The 14,269-nt window shown below is 37.8% G+C and overlaps 1 protein-coding gene across 1 annotated transcript in view; it reads right to left on the reverse strand.

Annotated features, from left to right (window-relative positions):
• ANKAR (ankyrin and armadillo repeat containing) overlaps nucleotides 1–14,269 on the reverse strand; it is a 76,631-nt gene that overhangs the window by 39,972 nt on the left and 22,390 nt on the right. The window contains exons 8-11 of the mRNA XM_024733657.1: nucleotides 11,477–11,678; nucleotides 8,483–8,691; nucleotides 5,780–5,884; nucleotides 3,974–4,215 (exon numbers count right to left, since the gene is read on the reverse strand). Coding sequence (XP_024589425.1) covers nucleotides 3,974–4,215; nucleotides 5,780–5,884; nucleotides 8,483–8,691; nucleotides 11,477–11,678 — 758 coding nt within the window. The remainder of the gene's footprint in view (nucleotides 1–3,973; nucleotides 4,216–5,779; nucleotides 5,885–8,482; nucleotides 8,692–11,476; nucleotides 11,679–14,269) is intronic.

The following is a 14,269-nucleotide window of genomic DNA, read 5'->3' on the forward strand; positions in this document are numbered from 1 at the left end:
ACACAGCCATCTGGAACAAGAGGAATGGGTATGGAGGATGGCAGCAGGATCTTTCCTGGACCAATTTGTCCTAAAGTTTCAAAAATTAAGGAGGGCAAGGACGAATAAAGAATGATACCAATAAGAGGTTTGGAACAAGTAGTCTTATTGGTGAGATAAAAAGGAAGAGATAGACTTTTGCATTGTGGAGGAAATAGAATCCACATTATGAGTACTATGCAACAGTCTCTGCTGGCTAAGGGAAAGTGAAGCTGAACAGACCCATGCATACAACCCTGTAGCATATGTCATATTCTTGCTAGCCTAGAACATGGATCTGGGCCCTTTCCCACATGCATTTCCTGCAAATAGCTAGACCAGAAAGAACTTATCTAATTCAAAGTGAGTAATGTTCAAAAAGGAAGTAGAACAGGATCTGTCCAAATATATTATAAGATTAAAAATAGGAAAAACTTATGACAGATAAAGAATGCTTGTAAGAAAAATATGCCATAAAGTAGATGAAAAACTTTAACTGAAAATGGTATATTGTTATCAATGAAAAAAATTAGGCAATCACCTCTATAAAACAAGGGCGCGCAGGAGAGACATCAGTGTTCAGGGAAGATTTTTTGAGACAGGGAGAGGTAAAACAAAAGCTGGAAAAGCTCAGGAAAGATGTGGAAAAATATAAAAGCCAAACTGTAATCTACACAAAAATAAACAAGGCCAGAAAACATAGCAAGAGACAAGGAGGATAGGATTGAGGGGGAAAAAAATGAAATAAAACAGTGAGTAGAAAAGGACTAGAGAGAAAATGATAGCTGTATAAAACTGGAAAAGGTGATATAATACACAAATAAGTGGTATTCCCAAAGAGAAGTGTAGTTAAGATTTAATTAGTTAATTAAAGTTAATTCAGTGATCAGTAAATTCAACAGTCAACTTTTGACTTTCATCTTACAACAGCCTTTGACACTATTGATATTCTTCTCCTCTTTGAACATGTTCCCCATTTGGCTGATAGGACAACAGATTCCTCAGGTTTCCCCCTACCTTGGTGGCCATTCCTTCTTAGTCTCCTTTGAGGTCCCTCCAGATCTTTCAGCTTTCCCACAGCTCCTGGTGACTCAGCTCCCAGAAAAATAATACAGAATATGACTACTTCTCACCATTTCCACTATTACCACCCTGGTTCAAGACACCACTGTCTGTCACCTGGATTACCAAAATAGCTTCTTAGTTAGTCTTGCTGCATCCACCCTTGCCCACCTGTTTCAACACAGAAGGTAGAGTGATATAAATCTCTTCATGGAACTTCCCAGAACAAAATTATTCAATGGCTTAACATACTCAGAGAAAAAGCCAGGGTGTCTAACAATTATCCACATGGCCCTACATGATGTGGTCCACCATTACCCAGCTAAGGTGTCTCCTATTTCTCTTTCTTCAGCTACTTTTGCTTACTTGCTATTCCTTGAATATGCCAGGCATACTCTCACTTCATTTACTTTGCATTTGTTTCCTCTGCCTAGAATGCTCTTCCCAACAGAAAAACATGGCACACTTCCTCATCTATTTTAGGTTTGTACTCAAATGCCAACTTCTTTTTTTAAATTTATTTTATCGAAGTATAGTTGATTTACAATGTTTTGTTAATTTCTGCTGTATAGCACAGTGATTCAGTTACACACACACACACATATATACATTCTTTTTTCGTATTCTTTTCCATTATAGTTTATCACAGGATATTGGATATAGTTCCCTGTGCTATACAGCAGGACCTTGTTATTTATCCATCCTATATATAATAGTTTACATCTGCTAATCCCAACCTCCCAATCCATCCCTCCCCCACCCCTCTCCCTCTTTCAAATGCCAGCTTCTTAGTGAAGTATTTTTTGCCAAGCTCCCCCCTTCCCTTTCCCTGCTTTATTTTCCTCCTTAACATCTCTTCTCATCGAATATACTATATTTGGTTTATTTTCTTTATTGTCTTGTTACCCCCAACTGGAATAAAAACTCCACGAAGGCTGGGATTTTGTCTGTTTTGTTCACTGCTATAACTCTAACATCTAGAAGTGTATTTCCATACAATAAACTCTCAAAAAGTACTTGTTTATGAATTTACAGAAAGAATAATACAGAAAAAATATTTAAAGACATGAATTCAAGAAAACATTTTGAAAATAAAAGAAGATGAATGTACGTGTTGAAAAGTCACACCAAGCCCCAGGAAAAATAGGTAACTAACACCGATGTGTAAGTCCTGGAATTTAAAGATAAAGAAAAAAAGAGGAAGAAAACACTGCTCATACAGCAGAAGATTTTTAGAGAACCAAAAATAATAACAAAATATGCCAAAACTAAGATTAAACACCACATCAATAAATGTAAATGAGCTATATTCAATAAAAGTGAATGACAAAGCAAACCCAAATATACTGCATACAAGGGACACATTTATCCTAACTCTGGGTGATGAGAATCACTGGAGAGGTCTAAAGTGAGGTCTAAATGAATAAGACTAACTGACTAACTCTAGTTGTGGGCCTGGGGGGAGGGGAAAATTTTTAATATATTTTCCAAATGATTGATAACAAAACAGCCAGCAAGAAGTAAAATGACTCCAAAAAGTTAAAAAGAAAACGATAAGCAAAGCCAAATTAAACATGAGAGCACAAAAGAACACAAAGATCACAAATCTAATTTTGGACAACACAGAATTTGGGGCAAAAGTATTGCACTTGACAAAAAGGGTATATTTTATAATGCTAAATGACTTAGTCCATAATGAAGAAGTGTCACCTGACAAAAACTATAAAAATAACCTTATTTATAAATATCTTTAAAAGATCTTACCTAAAATATTAATAGACATAATAAGGTGGGTTTTATTTGAAAAACTACAGCATGGCAAAGATTGCTGGGTGTTCACACACAAAAAAATTTTTTTTTCTTCTAATTCTTTCTAGTACACAAATAGACTACATTTACCAGCCAGAACAGAAATAGCCAAGATGGCACTATTTCTTTTAATATCGTCTCATAAAAAACAAGAAGCAACCACAGCCCCCAGAGCTAAATAAGCAGTTGACCTGTCTTCCATGTTGTCCCAGGTGATAGTTTTACCAGATAATTTTGTTGAGAAACAGTTTTCCCTTGGTCTCTTGCACTCCTACCAGTATTGGGAGTGTATCAAGATTGTAACAGCTCTTTTACCTGGGCCATTTTCCAGGATTTTTATGTAGCTATCTTTTTTTTTTTTTTTTTGACTGAGAAATAAATCTTCATTTGTTTTTAGCATTGATATTTGGGAGATATTACCACAATATCATCTAGGCTATCCTAGATGATACCACCTCCTTATGTAACATAAACTCCTCCCCAGACCTTGCCAAACTGGAGCTAGCAAGATTTTATGTGTCACTTCCTTGAATTACTGTTCACTTCATTTGCCTGTGGTTTTTCTCATTATAATGCCATTACCCCATGATGTGGGCCCTAGAAGTGGTACATGTGCAAGTACAACTTTTACTCATATCCTAATGCTGTTTATCACTTACTGGATCTTGGCTCATCCTGCTATCATTCTTGAAAGGTGTGGTAACGTCTACCGCCAGGCAAAGAATAGGCTTGCTTACTGGTTGCTACCAAAGTGATAGGTTTCTTAAACTCAGCGTTCCTCAGATTTGACACAAACCCAATGTGCAAGTATGATCTACCTGGGCCCACTCTGTTGCCTTGTGAGACTTCGGGAGAGGGAAAACAGACAACCCTTTGCTGTGCTTGCTCTGGTACTATCTTGCTCTTGTCTAATTTTGGCACTCATGGGATTGTGGCAGGTTTTCTCTTTGATATCCTCATTAAGATTGGAGCTCTTCCCTGAGAGTTTATGAGGGCCACTGCATGATGAAATGGGTATGTATATTTCTAGCTTCTATATGAGAGAGTTAGTCAGTCAAAATGATGTTCTATGAAAAGAGCTTACATATTTGGCAATAACATCCTTGTTTTCAAGTTGAGCAATATCATATAGAATGACAGCACACCGAGAGTGTAGTTCGGGTTCATCAGAAACCAGTAGGTTGATCAAAGCTGGAATAGCTCCTGCTTCTACTAGAGCATGCACTATCTTTGCACGGGTTGAGATATTACTCAATAACCCAACTGTTTTGCACTGTAATTTTATTTTGGAACCTTTTAATAGATTGATTAAGGCAGGAATGGTGCCTGCAATGAAAAGATCAAGAAAAAGCATGAATTGTTTGTAACTATTTGTAGTCAATTTATCATGGTAAGATTTAAATAATGTTTATGGGCATTGCCATATAAACAGCAAATAATTCTGTAAAATATTTATAAAATTATCATTTGAAACTACGCAAATGTACTTTTCTTTCTTTTCTATAATGTAGGCGGCTCTCATTGTTTACATATTTGATTTTCACATAGCACACAATCATACATTTCATATTGGTGATACTAAGTCACCGCTGAAACATTGAATTTTGACTTAAGATCATTGATATATAAATGATTTGAGCTACCATATGGTAGAGTTCAGTTTTGGTTACTGCATCAACTTTGTGTGGCAGTTATTTATATAATTATTTGAGCATTTTATTATGTTTTACCCATGTTTTATACAATCAACTGAAAAATGAAAAGTGCTGAATCTAGTATAAAGCAGTCTTAGCCTCATTAATTACAGTTTGTTCAAAGATGAAAATCACTGGGCGTGGTGAAAATAGAAAATATGGCTTCAGTTGGATGCTTGTTACTTTAGTTCAATGTGAAGGAAAAACATTAAAGAGCACACATGACATGCTGGAAATATCATAGGTATAATTAGGGATGTATATATGTATTTAGCTACCTTAAATGAAACCTCCATCATGACTTGTTTATCTGTGGTTCACTTTTTTGGACAAAGAGCTTTTTGTACATGTTTTTAGGAACATATTAGGGGACTACTTATGATAAATTTTTCATTCATTCAACAAATATTTATGAAGCATCTCATTTGTGCCCAATATTCACATTAGAGTAATGGCTACCATAATGGATACTGTAGACAGAATATTTCCATCATTTCAGAAAGTTATAATGGGAAGTGCTATTCTCAAAACAATCCTGTGAGGTAGTAACTATTTTATTAATGAGGAAATTAGGCAGAGAGTAAGCAATTAGCCTAAGTTCTAAATGTAGAGCTAGTTACAAACCCAGGCCTGACATTGCAACTGCTATTTTTACAAATAAAGTGTACCAATACAGAATAGGGATAATTTTTAAGTGAAAGTAAACATAAGGATAGTATGATGAAGTAATTTAATATAATTTTTAAGTTTGTAAACTTTTAGAGAAATGAGATTTATATAGTTTTTTTTTTTTTTTTTTTTGCGGTACGCGGGCCTCTCACTGTTGTGGCCTCTCCCGTTGCAGAGCACAGGCTCTGGATGTGCAGGCTCAGCCGCCACAGCTCACGGGCCCAGAAACTCCGCAGCATGTGGGATCTTCCCGGACCGGGGCACGAACCCGTGTCCCCTGCATCGGCAGGCGGACTCTCAACCACTGCGCCACCAGGGAAGCCCTTATATAGTTTTTTGATCCTGTGCAGCTTCCACTTGGAATATAAAATATAAGGTTTACAGGTAAAGGAAATGATCTTAGAAAAATAGAAAGTTAAAATCAACTAAAAAGTTTTCTCCATAATTAAAAATACATTTTAAAGTGATTGAATAAATCCCTACATAAAATAGCATAAGCAAAAGATAGTTAATAGATTTTACATCACCTGCATCCAAAATACATTTCCAGTATTCATCATTTGCTAAGCAGATTACTTCTAAAGACATGACAGCCATCATCCTTCTTTTATAGCTTTCACACTGCAACATTTCTGGTAAGTTTTCAACAGAAAAATACACATTGTAATTTCATAAGAGGTGATGGAATGATTGATTCTGTTTCTGTACAGGCCAAGTGAAGCCATGAGTTGAGGTCACCAATATCACCACCAACTGCATTCATTAAATTCCCCTCTGTGCATGTGAGGTGCTTAAACGGATTGAACACCTATGTTCTTTGAAGTTTATAGTCTATATAATTAGTATTAAAAAACTCTGAAATTTTTTATCTTTGGTCTGAATGACTTAGATTGGTTGGAAAATAGTATACCTCTCTCTTGCCTGATATCAGTTGTTGAATAAAATCTGAGCATGGGTTTTCAAGGACAGCAAAGTAAACTACATTACTGTCAATAAAATTTTAATATCCATTAAAGCTTTATACATTTCCTGAGTATGAAGAAGATACTTTTAAAAAATCTTGAATGAACTTATACTCCAGACAGGAAATAATACAAATATACATGATTCTAAACAATATCTCTGGTTCAAGCAAAACCACATAGAAATATCTTTGCTCATCTCTTTTTACCCAGCCCCTATAACAACAAATCTGGTCCTGACTCCTACCTAGCTGGTTCACTCCATGGTACTCTTTTAAAATTCAGCTTCCACTCCAAGAGCTAATCCCGGGGAGTTCTAATAAACTCTAATTCTTCTTTTACTCATAGTGGAAATGGGTAGTGTGAGGAGAAAGAGCTATTATAGGGCACGAAGCAAAGAAGCAGTGGCCAGACGCTCATGGTTATGGTTGTGTTCATGTCATTATCAGGACTTCCCAACAATTGCTGTAGGAAGGAGTGGCTGTCAAGAATTTTTTGTGCCATTAGGTTGTTACTGTTAGGGGCCAGAAGGTCCTACCACTGCATTTCAAATGTGTTAGCCTTTATCAAAAGCAGCAGGATAGTCTTCTTAGTTACCTCTCAAAAGACTAAGATATAATGATATATATGCATGCAAATAAACACTGAAAACTCCGTCCAGTATCTCTTGGACTGATATACTTGGAAGGTGTTCCCAGCACCCAGTAAATTCCAAAATCAGGTATTGAGCCAGTTTTGAAACTAGTTACTCAGACTTTGTGCATCAGTAGGTTGAAAATCTTAAATATTTATTTAACTTATCCCATCCTAAAATGAGTTGTTGGGAGAAATGTCAGTTCTCATTCTCCAATTCGTTTAATTTTTCCTTTAGTTTTATTAAAGTAATATATGCTCATGATTCAGAGTTAAATGTTACTAAAAAGCCTACAGCAAAATATAACGGTTCTTTACCCCACCCTCTCCACTTTTCTGAATTTCTCTCTCCAGATAGTGCCACTTTGGACTCTTCCCTATACCTTCTGTGATTTACGTATCTCCACATTTCTAAATATTTACACACAGTTACCTTTGGCTATATCAATTTTAGACATCATTGACTTCATGTCATGATAAATGGGAAACTATCTCTTTCAACACTGCTCTGCCATTTCCTCTGCTCCCCCCCTTCCCTATATAGTCTTTAAATGAAAATTCAACACTTACATTATAATGCCTATACAGATATTATTCACACCTAAGTACTGCAGTGTACTACCTTGTGTCTGCTTACTTTTGCTTTTCCTGGAGGTAATAATTTCCTTAGTTTATTTCATCTGCTTAGTTTTCTTTGTACCTATTGGTTATTCCTCCCACACTTTCCTTTTGGTCTGGGTACAGTTTCCATTCTGGGACTTCCCTTTGCTGTCATCTTTGAAAGTCCCTTAGCTTTTCTCTTGGGTCAGATTCCCAGTTTCCTGTTAGTTGGGGAGAATCCCCGCTTTAGATCTTTAGGTTTTTCTTGGTTAGCCTCTGCAGAGAGCACTCCTGACTGGCAGTGCCAGTTCTCCAGCCAGCCTATTAGGGATTTATGGTGTGAATCTGAGACGTTCTCAGCTTTCCCAGAGTTGGCTTGGAATGATTCCTCTGGTCTGCTACGTCCTAAGACTTGCCTGTCTGTTTTTAATATTTTATTGCTTTTTCCTGTTTTCTCTTCAATGCTTGTTTGCTGCTATTTAATCTCTACATAATTTTAGTAGGGTCTTGAGAGGGAGTAAAATTAGATGTGTACATTCAGTTGGCCAGCAACTCTTACCTTTATAATATTTCTGGCTAGATTGAATATAAATTGGGGGATAAAACCTCAAATAGAATTTTTCACAAAACATTATCAAAATATGAGGAAAGATGTTGCTGAATCTGTCTCTAAAATTAGGATGTGAGGAATGAATTGGAAGGAATCTTATATTTTCCACTCAAACTTTATTTCCTACCTCTTTTTTTTTTTTTTTTTAATGGAGCCGAGGATGGCTGGACTTTTGGAGAAAGTTGGAAAATAAAAATAAATATAATTATGTGAAATATCATCTGGGTTATTATTCTTTTATTTTAATTTAGAAACAAAACTACTTTTACACACACAAAAATAGTCCAGTATTATTTGTATTTCTGATTTTAACTCAGAATATGATGCATGCTTTACTTTGTTTTATTTCAGAATAAGTACCAATAATTAAACTGAATAATGATCAGAACATTTATTTATAAAGAGATTATGTGTTCTGTACTCACCTACTAAAGTTTTCCAGACTGGGAGTTCAGGAATATTTAACTCTATTACATGCTTGAGAACTTCCGTGTGAAAGGTTAGCACTGCTAAATGAATTATATTATTTCCTTTAATATCTGTTTTTCTCCAGTTAGCTCCAAGAGAAAGTAGGTACTGAACAGTGTCCAGTGCTCCTGAAGTGGCAGCAAGTAACAGTGGAGTACACTGATTCCTAAAAATCAAGGAATACGTCATAATAATTGAGCACACACATAGTGTCAAATCTACTTCTTGTAAAACTATCCAAATGGCTGTTGGAGGAAGTCTGATTTATACATCATCTTCTCTTCCTTACATAGTGTTGTTCTGTATATTCCACATGCCAGTAGATTTGCCTCCCTTGCCTTGGCTACCCCTACCCTCCCTCCCAACTCGATTATCATGCCTTACAATTTGTTTGGAAGTTGATAATGTACAGAGTTCTTAGACTATCCTATCTCATTGGCTCCCTACAATTCTAAGAGTGAAGGAAAAAGCAAGGCAAGTATTATCAGCCCGTTTTACAAATGATGAAACTGAGGCTCAGGTAGTGCTCCAGCCCATTTCTTTTTTTAATTATTATTATTTTTTAACATCTTTATTGAAGTATAAGTGCTTTACAATGGTGTGTTAGTTTCTGCTTTATAACACAGTGAATCAGCTATACATTTACATATATCCCCATATCTCCTCCCTCTTGCATCTCCCTCCCACCCTCCCTATCCCACCCCTCTAGGTGGTCACAAAGCACCAAGCTGATCTCCCTGTGCTATGCAGTTGCTAACCCATTCTTTACAATTCATGTCCACTTCTCAGATCCCAGCTTCCTCAGTGTGGCAGAAACTAACAGTTTCTCTCAAAAACCCACTATCTGCTTTTTAGATGGTGAAGAGTTTTTGCTTGGGCACATGGTGGTCCAGCCAAATGCTACATTTCCTACCTCCTCGTATAGGTAGGTATGGCCACATGACTGAGTCTGGCCTGTGTGATGTTAGTAGAAGTTACCTGGGCAATTCCTTAAAGAGAAATGGAGTGTGCCATTACTTTTCCTCTCTCTTTCTTCTCATGGCTAGAATGCAGGCATAATAATGAAAGCAGGAGTTGCCATTTTGTACCAGGATATGGAAACCACATGTGAAGAAGCAACAAGAGGACGTCTGGGTCTCTCATATTGCCAAGCCATTATGCCAGCCCTCGAACACCAACCCAGACTTCATGAAAAAGAACTACGTTTATCTTTTTTAAAACTACAGATATTTGGGGCTAGCTTTGTCACGGCAACTTCAACTGTATCTTAACTAACAGGTCTACTGACTAGCAATGTGACCTTAAGCAACTTGGGTTACTTTCTTGTCAGTAAAATTATGAGAGTAACAAAAATCAGCTGACAGTTTTGGTGTAAGGGATGAATAAGGTGCTTATTAGCACAGTCTTCATACATAGTCCCCCTGCCTTTTTTCACCATATCACATTGCCTCAAACATTACTTTTATGTTTTATCCTTATACCCATGCCTTCTTCTCTTCATGAAGCCCCTTTCTCTTGCTGCCTGTCCTTGAACGCTCACCAATATCCAGCTGGCCCCAAGCTTCTCCTCTTTTTCCTGGGCCTGGGGAAACTCATCCTTTATGAGTAAACATCTTTTCATTTTCTCCCTTTTCTATTCTAACAGGAGAGTTCTCCTCCTGTTCCTGTCTTTCGCCTACTCAGTGGTAGGAATAAAGATAACTCCGACTTCTAACACCATCACTTTGATATTCCTCACTTGAAAAATATGTCAGCAAGTTATATTATGACCCTTTCCAGTTCCACACTGCCACAGCCCCCTGCCAAGTGGGTCCTCTTCCTCCAGCCTAGCTCATGTATTGGCTGCCTCGCCAACATGCCTCCTTCTATTCAGCACCCATGCTAACTACCATCTGTGTCCTGATCTCTCAGGTCCTTGTCATACCTTCATTTGTGCTCCACATTCTTACGCATCAGCCTGGTCACACTCCTCATTGGCTCCACATAGATCTCAACCTTGGTAATTGTCTTCTCTACGAATCCTTTGCTTCCTCCTTAAGTTCACAGATAGCTTCTTACTTCTACCTCTGATTTTCAATTGTTTGACCTTTTACAATCCACGCAGTCTTTTAGCTCCCTTCTGCTCAAAGACACATTGCCAAAATATGACAGAACTAGGAACTGAACTCAGGTCTCCACATTCCATGGCTCTTTCCAGAATCCATTTGCCAGACAATCTATTAGCCAGAGACCCTGGTTTCCCGAAAGCTTTTCCACACACATCTTTGCCCCAACCTAGGGAGGATTTATTTCTACACTAAATAATAATCGACAAGTTATTTGAAGACCCAAAAATATCTGAAACTATGCCTAAACCAAAATAATAACCTGGTATTTAGATTACTAGCCAAGAATGTATCCTCAGGAGAAGGTTTACCTCCACCCTAAAGGTTGCTAAGCTGTGAAACAGAACACCGTTTGGGATGTTTCCCTATTGCAAAGTTATTTTCTTTTTTTTAATGTCTTTCTATTCTGGATACCACTAGATATTTCTCCGACTGTCCACTGTCTATCCACCTTGGTCTGGAGCCCTCAGGCTGCCTCCTGGTTGTATAAGGTCCAATTTAGGACAACTTTCTCCTCCCTTGTCTCATGCTTCTTCCAGGACACTAAGTATCAGTAGTTAACCTGATAAACTAATCTGTAGAACCACACCTTTGGGAAAAGGTTAGGAAAAACTTCCTAGGGCTTACTCCTTATTCTTCCAGAAAATATGCGTAGGTTAATAGAAGTTCCCATTTTTATAAATTCTAAAGGTAAGTGGTAGGAGAAGACAGTGACTAGAAAGGACAGCAGAGTAAGCCCAACATAGCCTTTCAAATCAATCATCACAACCAGTCCTTTTAGTGTCAGTGTTTGGGGCAAGCCATGAAAGCAGAAATTTGTATTTTTACAAATGCTTAATAACTTACTCAGCTGTTGCCTCAGCTTCTAGTAAACTAGGATCCTTCCTACAGAGAACAATTATGATGCAGATATTGTCATAGAAAGCAGCAAAGTGAATTGGCATCCAGCCTCTTTTTTCAGAAAGTGTGTAATCAGCTTTGAAATAAAGTAGACAGGTGGTTGTTTCCAATGAGCAAGCCTGTGCTGCCAGGTGTAGAGGTGTTGGACCTAGAATGGATGGACAATTACTTCAATGGTCAAAGAGCTAACATTTCTGAAAACACACCTTTTTAATGTCTGACCACAGAGCTTAGTATTGTGATATAAAAGCTCCAAGAAGATCACTAAAAGGATTTACTCAGGCAACTCCATACTTCTTTATTTAACTCAGGATGTCTGACCATTAAAAATAAATACTTCTTCATAAGTTAAGAAGAATAAATAACACTGAAAATATTAAATATTTGAAAAATTAAGTCAATGTATAAAAGTCATAAAATAAACTATTTCTTGTTTAAATTATTTTCCATTTTATTCAAAGCTTTTGTAGTAGGAGAAAAGGTTCTTTAAAATTGAAAAAAATATGCTCATAAAAGGCTTCTATGTCACTAAATCCAGTGGGTGTTTTTCAAGTCTCATCTTACTTCTCAAGTTGAACACTTCTTCCGTTTTAAAAAGGTTTCTTCCCTTGGCTTTTGTGATATGAGACACTCTTATTTTTCTCCAACATCTCTGGATACTTATCTGCAGTCTCCTTTGGGACCTTTTCATTGTCCTGATATCTAAATGAGCCTTAAGACTTTTATCTTCTCAATGGTTTCATTTACGATCTATAAGTTGATGGCACCCAGTATTATGTCTCTAGGTCTGATTTCTTCCCCAAGCTCCAGATCTACCATCTCACTAGGCATCTCCACACACCACTTCAAACTTATCATATTCAAAATTGAACTCCTATCTTTTCCTCCAAACCTCTTTCATCACTCCCTAATTCAGTGAAGGATATCATCATCCAGCCAGTTCTACAAACCAGAAACCTGAAAGACTCCTCTCATTTCATCTTCATAACCAGTCCCCATCACCAAGTCTAAATATCTCTAGAACGTAATCTTTACTGCCATCACCACCCTACTTAAGGCCATAATCATCTCCAAACTGATATCCCCACCTTGTTCTTGCCCTTCCCAATCCACTTTTTCAAAATGTAAATCTGATCTTTTTACCTCCTTGTTTAAAACTCTTTAGTGACTTCTTGAGGCCACCTGATCATTAGTACAGGAAAAGGATGCACTGGCTCCAACTTAACCTGAACCATCCCCCCTCCAAAAAGGAAAAGGAAGGAAGGAAGAAAAAGAAAGAAAGAAAGAAAGAAAGAAAGAAAGGCAACATACACACCTTGTTCTCTTTATTTGGGCTTTCTTGTAGCTCCTCAAATGTAGGGTGACCGACTGTCCAGGAAAGTACTGGTCTGTGCCTGTTGCCCCAGCATAATTATTAATACTGCCCTTCCATTTTCAAACTCCCTGATTTGGATGATGAATTATCCAGTCACCCTGGGCTATTTCTGCTGTCTGAAAGCTTCCTTCTCCCAAACAACACTTCTCCGATTGGGGTCTACCTGTCTTATTTATTCATCAGCCAAAATGGTATTTCCTCAGTGAAGCACTGTTTTTCTCCCAACTCAGAAAATTCCAATGGCCTCCTGCCTGCCTTAGTAGTCTAAGCTCTATATCATAGCCTTTGATAATCTATAACATCTGACCCAAATCTATTTATTTAAAATTACTGCTTAGTCTTCCAGTTTCTGCTCTGGCATGTAAAGAGCTTAAAAGTCCCCAATCCATCCTAAAAGCAAGTAAAAACTTGAACAAACTGAAAAATGAACAACTCTTCTCAGATCCATTAGAGAAGTGAGGTCACAGGGCAAAAATGCTGCTCCCAAAACTAGAGAGATAGACAGGCAGATACAGAGAATCACAACTTACTGGAGCAGAAATCCAAGAGCAGAAACCTCTATAGGAACCAGTGGCAGGGTCAGAAAACCTGATGTGTAATTGACAAATTGCTGGTGGCTCAGTGTGGACAAGTCTGATAGTCAGAAACTCCAGGGGGCCCAGTCATAAGAGGCCCCCATGCTCTAGAGAGTTTTACCTCCAGGAGCTCGACCAGGTCCTCACAGTTAATATTGAAGAAATACCCCCTTGTGCTTCCAGCAGGGGAAGGGGGAAAGGAACCATTTGGAAATACACCACAGCATTCTAATTTTCTTAACAAGGCCAGTCGGTCCTCAGGAGCCTCATCTGCTGAGGTTTTATCGGAGCCTAACCTGCCTGGGGGAAGGGAAGTAAGGGGCAGGCAGGGACTGAGAAGCAAGTTGAAGTTCATGGTTCAGGAGCACAAGTTCCCCAAAAGACTGAGACCTAATCATAGGACTACAGAACATTTTGGTTCATTTCAATCAATGAAACGCAATTAGCTCAGCAGGAGAAACATATCAAAATGAACTGAAGTTTGTTTGTTCGGTTTGGTTTGGTTGGTTGTTTGTTTTAAACAATGCTAACCTCCCCACTGACCCTCTCCTTCTCTTCTCTACCTTCCTTCAAAAAATATTTCAGCACAACCCAGGGGCAGGAATACTATTCTTACACCCGCCCCCCTTACTCCTTTAAAGTGTGTTTAATAGAAATGCAGGATCTCGGCTGTCAGCCAGCCCTCCGAATCAGTCTGCATTTAACAAGATACCTGTGTGATCCCTACATACTTGAAAGTTTATCCAATAATAGTGGGACGAAATGTCTCCCCTTGACATATGCAATGTC

The sequence above is a fragment of the Neophocaena asiaeorientalis genome, unplaced genomic scaffold (assembly GCF_003031525.2).
Source record: "Neophocaena asiaeorientalis asiaeorientalis breed wild unplaced genomic scaffold, Neophocaena_asiaeorientalis_V1.1 scaffold24, whole genome shotgun sequence".
Lineage (NCBI taxonomy): Eukaryota > Metazoa > Chordata > Mammalia > Artiodactyla > Phocoenidae > Neophocaena > Neophocaena asiaeorientalis.